The sequence below is a fragment of the Falco rusticolus genome, chromosome 4, assembly GCF_015220075.1.
Source record: "Falco rusticolus isolate bFalRus1 chromosome 4, bFalRus1.pri, whole genome shotgun sequence".
Classification (NCBI taxonomy): domain Eukaryota; kingdom Metazoa; phylum Chordata; class Aves; order Falconiformes; family Falconidae; genus Falco; species Falco rusticolus.
Genome location: NC_051190.1, coordinates 80,210,996 through 80,231,238, shown reverse-complemented (window position 1 = coordinate 80,231,238; position 20,243 = coordinate 80,210,996). Strand labels below are relative to the sequence as shown.

The window sequence follows — 20,243 nt, the reverse complement described above, 5'->3', positions numbered from 1 at the left end:
ATGAGGAATAGATCTATTCTCAAGTCATTACAATGTGTGTCTTTGTTGGATAAATGAGTCTATATGTTTTGGCAAAGGTACATAAACTCCTATACAGCATTTGACAGTACTGTAGTCTGATGACAGACGGGGTTACATGAAAGTGAAAAAAGTCCATTATTAAAGAACAATTTTCTCAAAAGCTTTGCGTGTCTTTCATCTGAAACAGGGTGTAGTTTCTGTCCTTAAGCAGAATAAATGTTGTATGTCATGTGTTAGGGTTTCTCCACCAACAACACCCCTTTAACGTAACAAGAACATAAGAAATCCCCTACTGAGTAAACTCCTGTGGTCTGTCGAGCCCAGAAGTGTCTCGGGCCTATTGGCTCCAGCAGCGGTAAAAGGAGATGCTATGTAAAGACCAAGCATAAGAGGCCTGGCTGCCTTTTGCAGCCCATTCCCTTTGTATTTCTCCAGTATCCTGAGCCAACGTATTAGGGATGGTGGCTAATATATCCCACCTTGTCATTTTAGTACCCACATATAGACCTATGGCCCACAAATCCATCCAACCTCTCTCTGAACGTGCTGACACTGTCTCTACAACCAGGACCTTCTGTTAACAAGCTGCAGAATTGCTCTTGTATATAGAAATACTTTGTTTGTCGTGTTTTTAAATCTCATTAGTCTCATCAAGTATCCCTTGTTCTAGTATTACAAAATTTTGCTAATAGCGGTTCAACATGATCTTGGATATGGGTAGGGCAAAATTTTGTATGGCAACAAAATTGTTATAAATATTCCTTATTCTCTTTTATTTCAAAATGTGTTCTATTAAAAGGAAGAAAATGAGCCTTCATTGAGCCTACCATAGGACTGGTACTGAACAGTGTTTCATTGTGTCGTCTGCAGTGCTAATAAATCTTTTTCCTCCCTGTTTAACTACTTCAGAAGCCAGAATTTCATTCCAAGACAGTCATGGTAAATATATTTATGTTGCAATTATAGTTAAGGAGTTAAAGTTATGATCACTTTAATTATAGTTTAGCTTCTCTATTGCTCATTTTCCTATTGTGAATCAAGCTTTACAGTAGAAATGTTAGTTTCTAGTTAGAATATAGCATTTAAAAATGCAGAGGCATTTAGAAGGAGAAAATGTTGCTGACAACATATGTAATATATGAATGAAGCAATCAGATGGGGAATGGAAATTACATGACAGCCTTCACGAGGAACAGGAAATTAAAGCTATGGATTCACTGCAGCAGGGAAAGCTCTGCTTTAAGGTAGAGATTATTCCCTTTTTAGACCATGAGGCATCACTGTGGCAATATACCAGCTGTTAGCAAAGCAAATTACTAGTGACCAAGTATTCAGTATATTTGACATTGTGTTTTTAAACAATTTTTACTCTGGAAATGAGAAGATGACCTTGAGCACTTGGTTCTCTTCAAGAACATTGTATAGCCATCTCTGTTATTAATCCTCTGGTTCATTTTTGTTCCAAGAAAAAATAATTGAGTATACCTAAAAATAAAAGATAAGCAGTGAAAATTGTATTTACTTTGTCTTTTGCACTTCTATATATGTATGAAGATTTATATTTTAATTTTGATCACAGATATGGCAGTAATGGTTGTTTCTAACTATAACAAAAAATGTATCTAATTTCAGTCACTTTAACAACAAGCTGTTTTGCCTGACTTTTGGGGATCAAATACATGTGGACCGGACCTTAACAGCTTTACAAATATTTACCGACTTTGCATGTTGCAACAGATACTGCATTTCTGTAGGAGTTCATGACTGTCTGTGAATATGTGTGCTGAAAATTGTAATGTTCTGTTATTACAGCTTCTGCAAACAAGACAAGTTGCCCATTACATTCCAGTCCTGTGTGATCACGAAGGAGTGCCAGGTGTCAGAGTGGTCAGAGTGGACCCCCTGCTCCAAAACCTGCTTTGACATGACAACCCCTAAGGGGAATCGTACAAGATCACGGACCATTAAACAGCTCCCTATCGGCAGTGACAGTGAATGCCCACAATTAGAAGAAACAGAGCAGTGTGTTTCTCAAGGAGATGGTGTGGCACCGTGCATTACGTAAGTTGGTTCATTTCAGTTCTCCTTATACTAAAATGAAGAATTCAAATTAGCGTGCAGGGCTGGTAATGGAATATCAATCAAACTATTACTAAGGAGATAATAGGTTTGATTTTATTTCTTTTTCTCCTCTGTGTTCAGTGCTCTTCTTATTCAGTGCTCTTCTTAAAAGTCTGAAGAAGCAAATAGCTGCTTTATAGTTAAACCATTTCCTCATCTAAATACAGAAAAAGTAACAAATATGTATTTTTTTCATTTTTGAAAGAGAACGTTTATGCATATGCAGGCTCAGTCAAGACATAATAAATTACTTGTCTTAATTTGTCAGTGGTCTTTTCCCTACATAATGTTTCTACCAAAATCATGGTTTTCTGAAGTACTTGTCTGCAGACAAAATTCTGAATACAGGAAAGCGGTGATAAACATCTATTTAGCAGCCAGACTTTTTTAGTGAGACTCCTATTCAGCCCAACAAAGGCAACTGGGTCCCAAATGGAAAGTGGGAGAGACTAACAGTGACAGTAAATAAATTAACCCTGTTTAAAGTTTAGGAGAAATGACAGCAAGCACTTTACAATTCAAGAGATTGCTGTAATCCTTATCAACAAATCAAGATTAATATTAAAGTTCCAGCTGTGCTTTTTCTTTATCAGACTGAGAAGAGGGTCTGGGGAAATGTCATTCGATGCTAAGCATCTTTGACTGCAGTACATATTTTTCATTTAAGAGTTGAAATGTCATCTTTCCCCATCTCCAGCCACCTTAGGAAGCAGTTTGCTTGATTTAGCCTTAAAGTCCTTGTTGGGTAGAGAATTCTGTGGCATTTCTTGTGGTTTGTAATCCTGATTGGGGTTTAACTGGGAGTCACAGATTTTTGCTGTGCATTCACTGATTAGAAGGCTCACAGCTTCTCATCATTCATCAGTACCCAGCAGAGATGCTTCAGTACTGCAGAGCCATCTTCCTCTTGACAGTGAAAAAGAAACTTACTGAAAGGTTTTTCTGAAGTAATAATAAAAAAATACAATTATAGTTTTACCTTGATATTCAAGAGAAACTTCTGTCTCATATCAAAAAAGAACAGGAGGCTTTCGGTGGTTGTGGCTTTGTCCCTTCTCCTTTTCTGACTCTTCTGTTTCTCAGTGTGCACATTTTTTTGAAATCTTTGCTTTGGTTCATATAAATTGTCTAGTTCTAAACAAATGCTGAGTCACAATATTGACAGCTTATCTGCATATAGAGTTTATGTGTCTGTATGTCAAGTTTTTCTTCCCTCTAATAAAGTATTTATATGTGCAGTATGTTTCAGGAACTGAACAGAAAGGATCTTCCTAAAAAGTAATAATTTCAAATAAGAAATAATAGAGGAAAAGTTTTCACTCACATAAAATATCAGACAACATATCTCTGTGTGCAAGAAATTGCGGGGCTCAGGCCTTTTAGAAAATGAATAAAGCTGTTAAGGTGTTTCAGCTTGTATAATGTAATGCTGTGTAAAATGGCTTCTGAAGACCCAGTTAACAAAATTTGATCCAGGTACGGTTGGCGGACCACAGAGTGGACAGAATGCCGCGTCGATCCTCTACTTAGCCAACAGGACAAGCGGCGAGGAAATCAGACGGCGCTGTGCGGAGGTGGCATTCAAACCCGTGAAATGTACTGTGTGCAAGCTAATGAAAATCTCCTCTCTTATTTAAATACCCTCAAGGAAAAAGAAGGTAAATTTGATTCACTTGCAATTGAATTAGTGTGAAATCAGAGCACTCCAGCATGCCAGGACTCCTTGACAGCCACTGTCTTCTGTCATGAAAGCCTTGTCTTGCAGTTTATTATTTTCTAGTTCAGATGAAAATGCTTAATTGCAGTAGCAGAGATTTCATTCTCTATGCTGAAAATATTGGTTCCTAGCTACAAATTGCTATTTCTGAATATCTATTGAAAAATATTGTCTTATGTGAATGATGTTTCTTAGTAAGATAGAGCATGAGAAACTGGGGCAGAAATCCCAGATTCAGTTCCTTCCTTTACTGTAAATTTCCTGTGTGTCCTTCACCTGGGTGATGCACCTTGTGGTTTGATGTGCAGATGGAGTATGTCAATTCTGGCATGTAAGCTCAATATAGAAATATGTAAAAATATGGCTAGATGTCATTCTCAGGGAATTGTTTTTATTTATTTATCTATTTGTCTATTTATTTATTTTTCTTTTCTTGATTTGGTCAAGTTCTTAAATCACTTTCAGGACTTCAAGCCAGTATAATTTTGTGGTTTTTTTTTTTTTCCCTAACTCAGAGGCAGAAGAGATTATTCCTTGGTACTGTTACAGCTTGTACAGCATCTTAAGAAAAGAGACTAGCTTAGGAGACAAAATCTTTAATTCATTTGGTAATATATGTGCTTGAGAACAACACTTGAGTATTTTGTGTTATGTCTACTTCTGCATACTAATGTAGCACTATAGATTTAGAAATTAGTGAATTACACTAAATGCGTTTAGCTTGTTAATTAAATTTTATCCTGTTCTGTAGCTGTTTCATATGAACACGTGGTATTATTAATAAATAAATAAATATAGCCACATATTTCAGGAAAAGCAACATCATTATACAAGTCATGTGTAATACATTTAGACCAGAGCTGACCAAACCGCAGGGTAGTGAGGTTTCTGCTGTGAGTTAAAGGTACTCTCAAACTTGCCATGGAGGTAGAGTTTGTGGGGAATATTAATGCTGACATGCATTTCAGCGTGACTGTTCGGATCAGTAGGATGTGACTTGTGTGCTCCATAGGCCCCACATCTGTATTTATTAAAGAAGCAGCTTTCAAGCCTCTTCATTTAATGCAAATCAGTTTCCGCCCAAGGGCTTTTAGTAAATCGCCTCTGCTGAACAAAGTTTAGATGCCCCTGCCTTGCAGTAAAGGCGTAAAACCTCCCGGCTAAGGAGAGGTAACAATAAAATCAGTGGCAGCTTACTGTTCAGAATGATGATTAGGATTTTGGTAGGCTGTGAAGTCTCGCCGGCTTAGGCAAGTGTGAAATCTGCCCTTATCAGACTGTGACAGGAATACGCGGAGCCCATCAGGAGGTAATCCCTGCAGGCCCCAGAAAGCTGATTAAAATGTAACTACTCTTTGGATGCATAAACATGAGAACAATTTTTCAAGAGCTCAAACTAAGGGTGAAGTGGGTCTTAGTTTAAAAGGGAGCTCTGGGGTGTTTCCGTATTAGGGGGCAGATTTTCAGAAGATGTGCTTCTCCACTCATTCTGCCTCTCTCTTCCCTTCCATCTTGGTGTGGGCAAGAGCTGTTCCCCAGGCCCTCCTAGAAGCGAGGATATCAGTGCCTCTAAAACAATACTATTTGAAAACTATGAGTAATTTAAGGATGGGAAAAAGCCCAGGGAGACACCTACCAGCTGTGGGGAAACACCTTCATTTCAGTGTGGTTTGCTGTTGGCTGTAGTGAATGCTGTCTCACTAAGGCTGCTTGGAAGACCTCCGTTCTCATATACTTACGGTGGTGTTTCCCTGTTATTTCAGAAAGTCAGTCACAGAGCAAGTCGAAGGCTAGTGCTGCACCTCTGCTATCGATCACTTTTGAAATAACAGGTAGGTAAATTAAGGCCTCTCACCTGGCCTTTCAACCAAAAGTGTCCAAAGGAGGCAACATCCCTTTCAGGGAAACTATGTTGGCTGTATGTGTATAATTAACATGTTTATATAACTCTGAAATATTTTAACTGATCTGTGCACTTTCAGTAAATTTCAGATCGCTTTGAAAGCGACAGGCCTAAACTCAAACTAACAAAGTTCATGAGCCAGCCAGGATGCTAGGACAGGTCCCTGCTCAACTCCTGAACCATTTAACAAGTGGCTGATTTTCCTCTTGATTTTGAGCACTGGGAATTGCTTCATTGCGTTCATCACAGCTGTTATTTCCAGTTCCTTTTGTAGATTTAAACACCAAGTTAGGGCTCCAGTAAGAATCTGAACTTTTAATACCTAGCTGAACCAGAATCCCTCATGGCATTTTGGTCTGTACTATCTTCTATCTGAATTCATGAATTTAGTCTTGAGGGAGTATTTGGTGTAGCAATTAGGCAGCTGACAATCAAGATTCCTGGAGGTCCCTGTCATTCTGCCATTTACTTGCCACTGACTTAAATTGTTTCATCTCTGTTCACCTGTTTAACTGGTTTAGTCACAAAGTTTTTCTCAAGGTAAGCCTATGAGGAAGATTGTGTCATCTTTATCCAAGTACCTTTGAAACCGTTGATGCAGAATGAGGATGGGAGGAAAGTTTCTTTATAGGCATAAATTTACTCTACATCTGCAAATGCTGGCTCATTGTCTTGTTAAACAGAGAGGAACTGCTTACAAGCATGGAGTTGTGCAGTTGATTAGAGGATCAGGTCCTGAATTATCTACTGTCTTTTGATGACAGCATCCAGCATTGTAGAGAATGGGGAAGAATATGTATTCTTTCATTGCTGGTCATAATGTGTTTTGGGCTTGGGTTTTTCTTGCTTTTTTGAGCGAGAACACTTTGGTTGAAGAAATTTGCTCCTGCTTCTTGCTGTGAAACTGGTGTGACAAATGACCACAAGGAGGAATATGCAGTTGTGTCTGCTCATACTGATGCAGCCACATACAATTTCACCCTCCTTGACAGCCTGGTTGTTGCTGGGCACTAGTTTCTTGAGGGCTTCTGAAGAAGAACAGGGAGGTTGAGACCTCAGTAAATGTAGCAAATGCTTAAGAAAACAACTGTGTTTTTTCTTTTCAGTTCTTTGTAAAATGCAGACATTCAGGAAGGTGTCTAACAAGGGTATAAAATATATTCAGCTAAAATTTCCTAATATACTAGTTGATTTTGAGGACAGAGCGATATAATCTCATTTTAGTTTTTAGGTCACCACCTCAAACCTGAAATTCATTCAGAACTGAGACTAATGTTTTAGTTAGACTGAAGGAGAAAGAGATGTTATGAAAATGCATTCACTTTTCTTTCCATTTTTGGCCCAAAATTTGGTCAAACTCCACACAGAGCTTGTACTATTACACACAATCTAATCAGCATTTAGCATCACTTCCAAGGAATAAAGAATCTTCATTTCTGCCACAAAAGAGTCTGAAAGAACAGAGGTAAGACAAGGTCTTAAACTGTAAATTTCTGCATCCAGCATAATTTTCTTTGAAAGCATCTTTGCTAAATAATGAACAGCAAAAGATGATCTTATTTATACTTTTTTTGATGCTGAAAGAAATCCAGTCAAATCAACAGGAGCAAGAAGTTCATAAGATACTCAGGCAACGATAAGTTTTCTTATTTTACTGTCATCTCAAAGAAAGAATTCTGAGTAATCCTGGGTGAAATACACTCTGAGTGTTTGATGGTGAAAACACTTTTTAATAATCTGGAATATAATTTGCCTGTCCTGTCCTACTGCTGATTTTTTTTGTTTTGTTTTAAAAGCAATATATAACAGATCTGGTAGCAGACATTTGTACATCACTTATGTTCTAAGAACACCATTTCAAAAATATTTTAGCATATTGAGAAATTTATTGATAGCACTTACCTGTCCCCAAAGCACTTCTTCCTTCCCCTACACTCTGGTGAGTGATGGAAAAGGCAGATATTTTCAGATGGTGTTTTCATGATAAGTTTATTTAACAACATTTGCTGACAAGACCTGGAGTTCTTACTGGTACCTCCAAAAAAAAAAATAAATAGAAATAGCATTCCTGTTACTTAAGTAACCCTCTTTAAAGCCAAACACAGTCACATTTCCTCATATTTTACAGTTTCAGGACCATCACAAATTTAGCTTGAAGCTAAATGAATTTTTACAGTAGCAGTAATACCTTCTATTAGCATACTCTTAAAAAAAAATCTGGTTGCAATATGGAACATCTGGGATATGAAAATCATCTATTTAAAGCTTCCTGATGATGGGCCTTTGTTATTTTCCTGAGTAACATCCAATGAACTAGTGTGATGGTAAGTGCTTTTACCCTGATGCAGGCTGGAGATGAAGCACAGCATTCCTCAGAACACTTTCTGTGTTCCCTGAAGCAGGGCTGCATCTCAGGGGTGTAATTGACCCTTAATTTCAACTGTCTCACTTGGGTAATTCCCCGATTAAATCAAGGTTAAAAAAGTATGGTTAGCAATTACTTACTCTTTTTCTTTTTATTATTAGGAACTATTCAATACAAATTCAATTACAGGCAAATTATGTTTATATATATCCATGTTTTACACAAGATATGCATATTATGTAGATTATTATGCATGTTAGGTGCGCACGTCAAACTTACTGTAAAATTTAATGTGCTGTCATAAAATTTAATTCTGACATAGCATTATGCAAATGTTGGAATATTTGTTGCTGTATTATTTTGTGTTGAGAGATTGGTGAGCTGGAGGCAGTAAGGTTAAATGACTATCTGCCATCTTCATGCCTTCGTTATGTGGAGCAACATAGTGTAAAACTGTGACAAAGGAGGCAACACTGGAAACCAGAATAGGGTGATGATTTGCCATTTCCTTTTCCCCTTAAGAAGTAGAGAATTGAATGCTTTTTCTGTAACTGGAAAGATCATCTACTTAGAAAGCCTAAATGGAAAGACACACACATATCTACAAATGAGACCATACCTTAACAACCTGATGTTTACTTTTATGATGTATCTGTGGTTAGTGATCTCATTTTTCAGAAGGAAATTTTGTCATATTCTGAACTTCTTTCAGAATATGTTTCACCAGAGAGCTCTTTCCATCAAAATAGACTATTTGTAGTGGTGGCAGAAAATTAATGAGGTAATTTTCCTGTGAAAGAATGCTGAGGGAGTAGGATAAGAGTGTTTTAAGTTAAGGAATTGCATGTTTCTTCAATCAATCAAAATGAATAAATATGGCAGGCTTCACTTTGCCTTATAGCAGTTATTCTCTTAGTGTAATATTTTTTCGAGTCCTATGTTATGAAAGAGAATTAAAATCTTGCTTGTAATGAAATGGTACATTTTGGTTTAGAGTTCTGTGCCTTACTCTGGCACCTATTATAGTTGTCTCATTATTTGTGTAACCTGGGAATTTAAAAGAAAAAAGTATGGAAGGAAACGGGTGATTTTAGCCTGTTCCAGGGCTTATTGATCCTTAAAGTACAGAAGAATCTGCCTTCACATGTGTCTTTATAGATTAATAATTCTTTAATGAAAAAATACCAATTGTCTTTTGCAGAGTTTTAATTATTTTAAATATATTTTACATATATATTTTAATTTATGCAAACCATATATGTATCCAAAACAAAACCTTTCTTGAACTAAAGCAGCTAATGCAAAAATCTTATTGCTGACTGTGCACTTGAAGGTCTTTAGAGTAAAAGAAAAAACAAATTTTCATCCTAATTTTAACTGTGTTTCTGGTTATAGCTTAAAAATAATCTTCTAAATACTAATTAACCAGGCTTTTGAAGTTATAGTATCATATAAGAGCAAAGGGATTTATACAGCTTTTTTTTCAGTTTCTTAAGTGAAGACATACTCAAATAAGACAGCAGGACATCAATTTACATGGAGTGCAATGTGAACAACAATTGTAGTAACATAATCTATTCATTAAATGAAAGGCCTAGGTCCGTGAGGGTGCTCCAATATCTACAGTCTTCCTGACTCCACATAATCGGATTTGGCTCTGTTCATGCAGAGAGTAAACTGACTTCTGTTTCATTTTTTCTAGACAGGCATTTTTCCATCACTTCATCAGATTAAAATGATGAGATAGCAGCCTTTCAGAATGAAGGGATGTTTTGTCTTCTTAGAGCTGAGGATTGTGACCACTGACACATAAGAAATGTGTTGACTTTGTTTTGACAGCCTCGAGGCCAGTGGACCGTAAGCTGTGTACGGGACCTCTTCCCAGCACCTCCCAGCTGTGCCATATCCCCTGTCCTACAGAGTGTGAGACCTCATCGTGGTCAGCCTGGGGACCATGCACATATGAAAGCTGTGATGACCCTCAGGCCAAGAAGGGTATATAAAAATTCAATGAAGGCTTTTAATGGCAATTATTTTGTATTCCTGAGTCATTAGGCACCTCTGGCTACACAGGCATACTAAATTTTGTACCAAACTCTGAGCATCCAAAAAAACCTCATTGAATTAGGACTATATTTATCATAATTGGTTCATCAAATCTGGGAAATACGTAGGCTGTTTAGTAGATTTTCAAGGTCAATTTGGATTGTTACAGGCCAATTCCGGTTTCAAACCTTCCTCTTAAACTGGAAGGGATACTGTTTTTATATATGTATATATGGCACTTTCTTCAAAGGAGGACAGAAACAGCCTTTGAGATGCATAGAGTTCAAGTAATTCAAAGCTTTACAGTTCAGTAATAGCTTAAGAATTTAGCAGTCGGCATTAAAACATGGTCTGGCAAAGAGCTGGGACCATTTACAGTTGATGTGTTACACTGTTTTACTGACGACATATGTGCTGGTTTCAATTTTCACATTTTACAGTTTATTCCTATGCAGAACAGATTGCAGTAACCTGACATAAAAATAAGAAGGCATGAAATAGGAAAACAAGAATACAGTGACAGGGACCTCATGTAAGAAGTCAGCAGGTTTCTGGCTGTGAATGAGAAAAAGTGGCCTGGTCATTGCTGCAACATGATTATCTGACAAAAGCTGAGAACACAGGCTTGGTTCCTTGATCGAAAACACTCATAAGAAAGGGCAGCCGCATATGTCCAGAGGAGGAAACTGTAATTACCACGTTGGCTTAGCTGCTTCTTCCTGGTATACTGCTCACTACATTTCAGTGTGGGCAGCAGTAATGCAAGTTTTACAATGATGTCTCACAGTAATGTGACCCAGCCTTGAATCAATTCAAGAAGGAAAAAGCAGTTCAGTCTGTAAGCCTATTGGATTAGGTCTCCTCTGAATACAGCTGTCAAGTAGTCTGCTATTTCTGTTGCTGTTCCATCACTGAAAGTTCTGCTACATTTTCAGGGTAATGTCTAGGTTTGTGAGACTGATTTGGATGCCTGCCTAATGTAGTTTACACAAGTCCTTTATTCCTGCACACATGAGCTGGGATCTTTTCTCAGCTGCTAATGTTTTCATCTAACCTGAACATTCTTATATTTCATAATTGCATTGACAGTTTGTCTGAGACGTTGTTGTACAGACACTCCCAGTTTTAGCAGTAAGTCTCTACATATTTCAGCAGTAGCCCTTTACTGTGGATCGTTTGACTTCTTTGTTGCAGTAGACACTGAAGTTCCATCTTTTTGTAGTTATATCAGCCTTTTGTGGCAGGCTCTGTAAATCATTTGGACATAATTTGGCTGACCTCTTCAATTTAGAAAAAAATCAATTAAAGGTACACGGAAATATATTTTTAAAGTTATATTTATTGTAATTGAATTAAGAGGCATGTCTTCAAACAAAGAATCAATTCTTGCACATACGTGTTTGAAAAGTCACTCCTGTTTAGTTTGTGCCCTGGTAGAAATTAGAGAGTTATATGTAGTATTTTATAAAAATACCTGTTTATTACTAACCTGTCTGAATATTGCAATAAAACAAAAAAGACTGTGAAGAGATGTTAAAAGAAACAAACCCTTGCCAAAGTTAAAACATTCTGGTTAGGTATATCAGAAACTATAGAAAATCATTACATGAGAAACTATTTCCTGAATCCATTCAGTTTGGTTGTTCTGACTAAAGATTTCGTCTGGATTTCTCAACATGCCATCCTGAAAGTGAGAGAGAGGGTTTCTCTTAGAGGCAGACAACCTGGCAGATGACACACTATATAAAGGCCCATCAGTTTCTTTGATCCAAAATGAACTTAGGTAGTCTTAAGGAAATTTATAAATGTTTGCAAGGGAATATTGTGATGTTAATTACTGAAAATTTGTTCTAGGACTTATTTGGTTTATCCCTGTGGCCTGGCCTTTTCTGGCAATGTAGGGGTGGGGTTGGTGGTTTTTATTTGTTGGTTTTTTTTGGGGGGGAGGGGGTGTTTATAAACTGATTTCACTTGATAATCCCTCCCTGTTGGAAGATCCCTGAGAAGAAAGCAAACAACATATTTGAAAAATTGCAACCCAGTGATCTAGTCAAGAGCTGTTAGATAAGATGGATCCACAAGAGTGATGCACAGGAAATGACTCCTGCCTCCCTCCTGGAGTACCTATGACTAGGATAAACAGGGGTTTTAAGGCAAAGCTTACTGAATAAGCTCAAAACTTCTGATGCTTTTGTTAAGTTTTACCTCTCTTCTTTAATGAGGAGTTCTACCCAGCTGTCTAAAATGCAGTGTTGTACTGTTTGTGTTATCTTTTACACAGAAGAGAAACAGAACTGTTCACTCAGGTGTAGCTAGATAAAAATCTCTTCTATGCATTTTAGAACTGATTTATTCTGCCCTTTGTATTTTCATGGACATTTCAGGCTTTAAACTAAGGAAACGGCGCATCACCAATGAGCCTACAGGAGGAACGGGAAACTGCCCTCACCTGCTGGAAGCCATCCCTTGTGAAGAGCCCTCCTGCTATGACTGGAGGATCGTGGGGCTGGAGGAGTGCATTCCCGACAATGAGAAGCCATGTGGCCCTGGTACGCAGGTTCCTGTCGTCGTCTGCGTCAACAGTGATGGTAAGATGCTTCTTCCCACAGTTCACACTGAGTAGAGTAAAGATGCTAAAGTATAGTCCAAAAGGCTAGCAGTCTTTATGTTTCTCAGTCCTTAAGACCAAGCTGTCTGGAGCTGTCTAGAGAGGTTGTATTTTAGTACTGATTAGGAAAGATAGGCGCTCTAGTTGCTCTAGGATCAAGCTCCTTCAACCACACACCACAGGTTTTCAAAGGTTCCTAAAGAGACCTTGAGAAAAGTAAATAGAAAACAGCTGTTGTTTTTCAGTAGGTCAGACTCAAGCCTGCAGTGCCTTGACTGAATTCCCTGATGTAATCCCACTAACAAAGCTGATCCTCTGAGTCCAGAACCAAATAAAGTGTGACTACAGTAAGACACATTGCAGTAAGTATAGCTGGGAGAAAAATAATAATGTGTTTATTAAAAAGCATGGTATGATGTGCGTTGTGGAGCTGGTTTGACAGTCCAAGCTGTCTTGCTTCTTCAAAAGGTCAAAAAAACCCACAAACCATTATTCAATTATCCCGTGAGAGAAAACAGATTTTGCATGACATAGTCATAAAAGCCAATTTTGAAAGCTGATTACAAAATACTTTAATCTACAATGATTCATGAATTACTGTTGCGAGAATATTCCTTATTCATTACTAATATTAGCAGCATATAAATTGAAATAATTGTACTGACTACAGTGTAGTTATGCTAAGAGACTTCTAACACCCTACAGAGGATTAAGTAAGAGGACACTATGATGTGTTTATACAGCTGCCCAAAATATTTTGTAATTAAATTGATCAGAAGTAATAAGAACTGATTATAGCGAAATTTAAATCTAGAGCTTTCATGCTGAAGAATTTGGGTCATAATTGAGTTTTGGGGCTCAAATTCAAAACTTTAGTTAGAGTGTAGTTTTATTTTTCTGCATACATGTAAGAAAACTGGTAACCATTTTTATAGCTCAGAAGGAGATTAGCCTAGAATTACAATATTGAATCTACCGCATATTATTTCCCTATCTCAAAAAATTTCCCTTCACTGTGTAATAACTTATTTGCAACAATACTGAAACTCTCAGAAATTTTGTCTGTATATGTTTTTAGATGAAAAATTATCTTTTCCTCATAAATGAAAGTGTTTCCTAAATAGTTCTGTATTTTTCTCTCTTTTTTTTTTTTTTTTGGTAATAGAAAAAAAATCTGTAAAACAAAAAGTGTGGGTTTTAGCCTTACTAGATTTTGGCTAGTGTGGCTTACCTTTGTTTTTGAGGAGTGGTATTTGCTCTCATGTCAACTTATTCCTTACTAAACTGTATTATAGACATTTATATTAACTACAATTTATTGTAACCCTAATACATTTGGAGTATGCTATTGAGTTGTCTTTTATGTATATGGTATTTTTTATTTTTCTGTTTCAAACTCACAGGATTAGCACTTTGCACTGCATGAGCTTTGGTGTTGGCCAAATTTCACTTGATTAACTTTTTTAACTCCCAGTATTAATCTTTGTCTTTCTGAATTACATGTCATTATATGTTGCTGTAATCATACGGCAATATACGTTGCCTTCATCAGCAATTTGTCCCAGAAGGAGTGAGAAGTCAGGCTTCAGCCGTGTGCCTTTCAGTCTTGAAGACTGAAGAGGTGTGGGTGCAGCTTCAAAGAAAGGAGGAAACAAATTGCAATTATGGTCTGTTTTGCAAAGATCTAGTCACCCACAAAGATATGTGTTCAATATATTTTGAGAGAATGCAAAAGCTACAGAGAGCAATGTAATGGATTGCCTTGGCTCTTCCTTTAAATCCCTTCCTTCCCTTAATAAACAGTCTTCTGTGATTGTCACCAGTAATGTCAAATGGCTTTTGCTTAGGTCTCTCCTGAGAAAGATTAGCGTGATACAGTAGAAGCAAATGAAGTGTGAGGTAAGGACCCACCAGCCTCAGCAGTCTCTCCCTCTGTGCTAACTCTCTCAGGCATCTTACTTTGCCTCCCACAGCACCAACCCACTGAAGGTCCTGTAGGCAACTCTTAAATTCTCTAAACACAGACAGCCACCTCTTCCCAAGTAGCTCCTGTCTATTACTCTGGCCTCCTAGCCTGGCACAGGATACCTCTGGTACCCTACTTCACCAAACACTTGTTGTGGACACCCAGATTCTGCTCTGCAAAATGTAGGAGAGCAGCACTTTGCAATCAGGCAGGTTTTGCATCAAGCCTCACAGCTGCAAGGTAGTTTCCAGTAAAATAAGTTTGGAGAATTCTACTCTTCCGTTGTCTAAACATCATGGTTTAAATTAATCATCATATGAAATCTATGATATTCAATATTATTTGAGCCCTTCTTGGACAGGACTACATTGTCAGTTAAAGACTATGGTTCAATTAACAGGACATGTAATTTGTATAATAATCATGCATTGCTATAATTTTGATCTAAAGGGGAATTTTATTCAATTTTACAGGTAAAAATGACTGTGAAGGGAAACAGTGTGTTGAAAGCATTAATTACAGCCTAAGTTTGCTCTGTTACTTAAACGGAACTAATCTTTGCTTAACAATACTTTCAGATTTATTTTTTGTTGTTGTTGTTCAGATGAATTAATTAGCCAATCTTAAATCAGTGCCTGGATAGGAGAGATTGGATCCAAGGGACTTAACTGTATTAAAACAAAAGTGTATTTTCCCCTTGGCTTCTGCTTTATAAAATGAAAAGGGCTGGTGTTGTAATTTTCAGAATAAGCATTGTACTGTAAATATACTGCTTTAACATGAGATAACCCCAACACTGATGAATATCTTCTCTTTCTGTGGACTGTTGTATCATTCTATATGTTTAAAGCGTAATTAGTTGGGATAACATGTCTTGAACTGGGTGTTTTACTTCACAATTAGAATCAAGTAGCAGTTTGTGAGATTGTTTTGTATAATTGGATTGAGCTTCTCTCTTCAATTTGGTGTAAAGATAAGAGTCATTACAGCCTTTGAGACAATAGCAAACAATAGATTATCCTCCTGTGTTGTTGCTGGAAGCCTATGATTGTCATTCTCTTTCCACAGCGGATTGCAGTAATCAGAATTTTCATTCAGGCTGAAAAAAATATGACAATCAGTACCCCAGGTTGTCATTGCAGAGACTGTAATGAATTTTGATGTATTTTATTATATAAATTGAACTTCAGCCTTTTACTGTGGAAAGAACCTTTTCAGAATAAATATTCTTAGTCAGCCTTCCAGGAAATTTTACAAAGAAGGTTCTTTAGGCAAAAAACCCCTCCTTTCAGTTATGGAAACTCCAAGATTGGACAGAAGCTGATCAGAATTCCTCCATCATATACATCATTTTCGTAATTACAGTTGTGTGGCTAACGTTCCATGCTACCGATTAACTTTTGCTAATGTATCATGGTTTAACCGGGTGGGCAGCTAAACACCATGCAACCGCTCGCTCACTCCCCCCACCCCCAGTGGGATGCAGGGGGAGAATCGGGGGGGGGGAAATAATCTGTGGGTTGAGATAAAGACAGTTTAATAGCACATAAATGGAAGGGAAAATAACAATAACCATAATAATAATAGAATTAGAATATAGAAAATGTGATGCACAGTATAATTGCTCACCAGCTGCTGACCAATGCCCAGCCCGTTCCTGAGCAGTGGCCCCCAGCCAGCTTTTGCCCTAGTTTATGTACTGAGTATGATGTCATATGGTATGGAATATCCCTTTGGCCAATTTGGGTCACCTGTCCCAGCTGCGTCTCCTCCCATCTTCTTGTGCCACTCAGCCTCCTTGCTGGTGGGGTGGGGTGAGAAGGAGAAAAGTCCCTGATTTAGTGTAAACGCTGCTTAGCAACAGCTAAAACATCAGTTTACAAAATTATCAGTTAACAGAATTATTCTCTTCCTAAATCTAAAACATAGCACTGTACCAGCCACTAGGAAGAAAAATAACTATCGCAGCTGAAACCAGGACATAATGATAAATTACTTTTTTAAAAATAAATTGTAATTCATCTGAGTTTTTTATAATTATATATGTAATATATATAAGACATACTTGCATGCATGCATACACACAGGTATGTGCATATTATCTATTATTAATTTCTTTAATGCAGGTCAGAAGAGTGATTTTACAACAGATGAATTTGCTCTATTGCTCTATAGCTACGTCAATCTACGAAGAATACAATTTCAAAAATATTTTGGTATTATTTAAAGACAATCTATAGTAGGAAAGCTGGCCACTTCTCCACTGTGTAACACAGGGGTCCTCAAACTACGGCCCGCGGGCCGGATACGGCCCCCCAGTATCTCAGTCTCAGTCCTCAGTCCGGCCCCCGGTATCTACAGAACGCCCCCCCCCCCCTGCCTCCCCCGCCGGGGGTTGGGGGGGGAAACCAAGCAGCCGCAGATGACTGCCTGCCACTGCATCCGTACGCTGGCCCCCTGGTTAAAAAGTTTGAGGACCCCTGGTGTAACAGATGCATTAGTGCTATTCATATGTGAATAGGGCAAAATAATTTCTGACATAAAAATCTGCAATATTAACTACTGCTGAAAATGCCTACTAAATGCTGGTTCGTTCCTTATGAGTTTTTAGGCTTTTATCTTTGTGCTGAGCTCTGTAGCACAGGTACTAGCAGTGGCTGTGGTTACAGTAGTGTGCTTCTGATCCTCAGATGATAGGCTGAAATTACTTGCTCATTTCGTAGGAACATGTAAATAATAAATTGGCTTACAGCCTTTATAATACACTAGGCTTTGTACCACTTTATGTGTTACTTTGGATAAAACAGATCTCACTTTTGAAGGGCAAATGTCTTCCGGACCTTGTTGAAGCTCACTAATTGTTGTGTTACAGTTAGCTCCACAGGGGAAAGGAATGGACTTATTGCCATCTCCTGCCTCACAGCTGTGAGAGATGACTAGCCTTAGAAGAGGGAGCCATGGCAACAGCATGGCTCTTCGTGTATATGCAAATTCCTGCAACTCTTTGAAGTAGCGAAATTGTTCCTGAAGTTGTCTAGGCAGAGATGTGTGCTGATGTGGCTGAGTGCTACAAGTTCTCTTCTGGCACCTGGATGAACGCGGGCGACATGGGTCTGGTCTTCCTGGGACTGGAGCGCAAATTCAAACTGCCGGTGACATCAGTATATTCAGATGTAGATGGGGGTGTACCCTGTTTGCAGTATTGGGGGACAAAACAATGGTGCTGGTAGTTAATTAAAAGATACAGAAGGTACACGAGTCTGCTTTATTAAGACACTCAGATGCAAACATTTCAAACCGATTAGTTTAGCTACTTTGTAGAGAGTGGCTCAAACATTGTACTGTCCAAAATGGAACAATGTACATTTCCTTACCTGTTTTTATTCTCAGCTGGTATGACTGTCTGAAGACACCATGATTCAGCTATGTGACAATCCTATAGGATTTAATTCTTTTACTGTTTTTCTCTAGACTTAGAAATATTAATTCAGAAATATTTCTTGTATTCTTTTTATTGAATTTTGCTTTGTAGAACAGCTTGTAAGACTTCTTCATGTAGTTTACATTTCCTTCTATAGTTTCCTGATCAACATCTGTATTTTGTTTCTTAATTTTTAGCTTGTAGCTTTGCATCTTCTTACAATAGGCATCTAATTAAATATATAGAATAAACATCAGGAAAACCAGTTTGGCTGGTTTAAAAATTGCTTATTTTGCGTATCTATGGTTTGATTCAAATATATGCTAAATAAGGAGCTGCTGGTCTTGTCTTCATTAATTTTCATAATGGGAAACATTAAGAGAATCAATGGAAGCTTTACAGGTGTGCCCAGGTATAGAGAGTCTACTTCTGTCCTTTCTATTGTGTGGCTATATGCATTGAATGAAGAAACCATCAGACTGGTTGGATTTTATAATGATTATTTTAAAAGAAAATACTTTGTGTTACTTTATGACTTTAATGACTTAAAAGAATGAAGAACCAGATTTTTATTTGAATTACATTGATTTATCGAGTCAATCCTGTAAGAGAACCTGGATCAAAATCTGGCCAATGCTCAGCAGTCAATTAGTAGAAAAATACAGTAGCTAATGACAGTTTCTTTCAGCGCGTACTGCCTTATGCTTACAGGAACTTTGTTATATAGGCATTAGTCATCGTTTCCCAATATTAATTTTCTAGCTAACATCATTACAGAATTGATTTGAACTGTTCTTTTCTGCCTGACAGCTTTTTGGCTGACCATCTCAGGGATTTAAATCGAATGTAAGATACATACTTTGTTCTTCACTGTAAACACATAGGATATGAAATTTATAACTTGGTCCTTTCTTTAATTAGTCTGGTTACATAAAAAATATTGAATATGTTTACTGGATGTTTGTTATATGTAAAAACTGAGGGTAAAATACGGTCAGTTTAAAGGACCTTGAAACTGATACTCTCAGGCCATTATGTTTCAGAGCACTGGATTTTTAAGGCATTTCTTTTTAACAAGATTTATTTAATTTAGTATAAAAGAATGTAAGAAAAAATTAGTGCACACTACTGCTTAAACTTGCATTTCCGTTCTCAGGAAGTTTGATAATTGGTAATTCTTTTGTTAATAAAAACTCACATTTAATACGTCACACCAATTCCTTTTTGTCTCTTCTTGCTATTAGGAAAGTGTACATATCCCTATCAAGTTCCATGTAAGAATGGGTGCTTTTAGTGTTTGTATAACATGAAGAGATTTCATTATATGGCATGACTTAAATACATCACTTGCTTTGTTGATGTCTTTAATAGTTGGCCTGGAATGTGATGCAATGATTTCAATTAAAGGGATAAGAAAAACAAAACAAAAGTTTCATCTACATAGTGCAATAAGCAATTATCACTTAGGACAGTGCAGTAGACCCTTGTTTCCAATGTATTGTATATTTTTGAAGGCAGAGTTGCACTTGGTATGTACAATGCCTACAGAGACATTATTGTTCATAAAGAATATAATTAAGTTAAAAATAAGTGGGCCAACTTTACCAACATCTTTTTCTTGTGTCATAGATCAGAATTTGACTGGCTAGTCAGATGAGTTTGCTGAGTTTTGGCAGGTTTACTTCTCAAATGTACTATAACACCTTTGCAGAGAAGTTGTACTGGTGTACTTAAAATTTATTAGACATCTAGGAGTAGAAGTTGCCTTAAGTGGGAAACACACATATTTTTAAAATATAACACAAATAGTGCAATTATGTATTTCATATGATGCATGCTCCTAGTAACCTGCTTTTTTTTTATTTTGATGGCAGAACCAGATGAAAAAGTAGGATACTGCAAGAACTGCTTGTAATAGCAGAAGGTAAATTAAGAGAGGAGATTTTGATGCATAATTTTTGATTTACATAGCAGCCTGCAAAGCAGGAACCCACCAAGCCTCATCATAGTAAGAATACAGAGAAAGATAATTGTAGATCCATTTCAAAACAATTGTTTTTTTTTTAGGAAGGTCA

At 37.3% G+C, this 20,243-nt stretch overlaps 1 protein-coding gene across 2 annotated transcripts in view; it reads left to right on the top strand.

Moving 5' to 3' along the window:
* The window catches only part of THSD7A (thrombospondin type 1 domain containing 7A), a 287,802-nt gene that overhangs the window by 176,773 nt on the left and 90,786 nt on the right, over positions 1-20,243 (top strand). For both annotated transcript variants that reach the window (XM_037383975.1, XM_037383974.1), the window contains exons 5-9: positions 1,834-2,082; positions 3,619-3,800; positions 5,623-5,691; positions 9,967-10,122; positions 12,558-12,761. In XM_037383975.1, the coding sequence (XP_037239872.1) occupies positions 1,834-2,082; positions 3,619-3,800; positions 5,623-5,691; positions 9,967-10,122; positions 12,558-12,761 (860 nt within the window). The remainder of the gene's footprint in view (positions 1-1,833; positions 2,083-3,618; positions 3,801-5,622; positions 5,692-9,966; positions 10,123-12,557; positions 12,762-20,243) is intronic.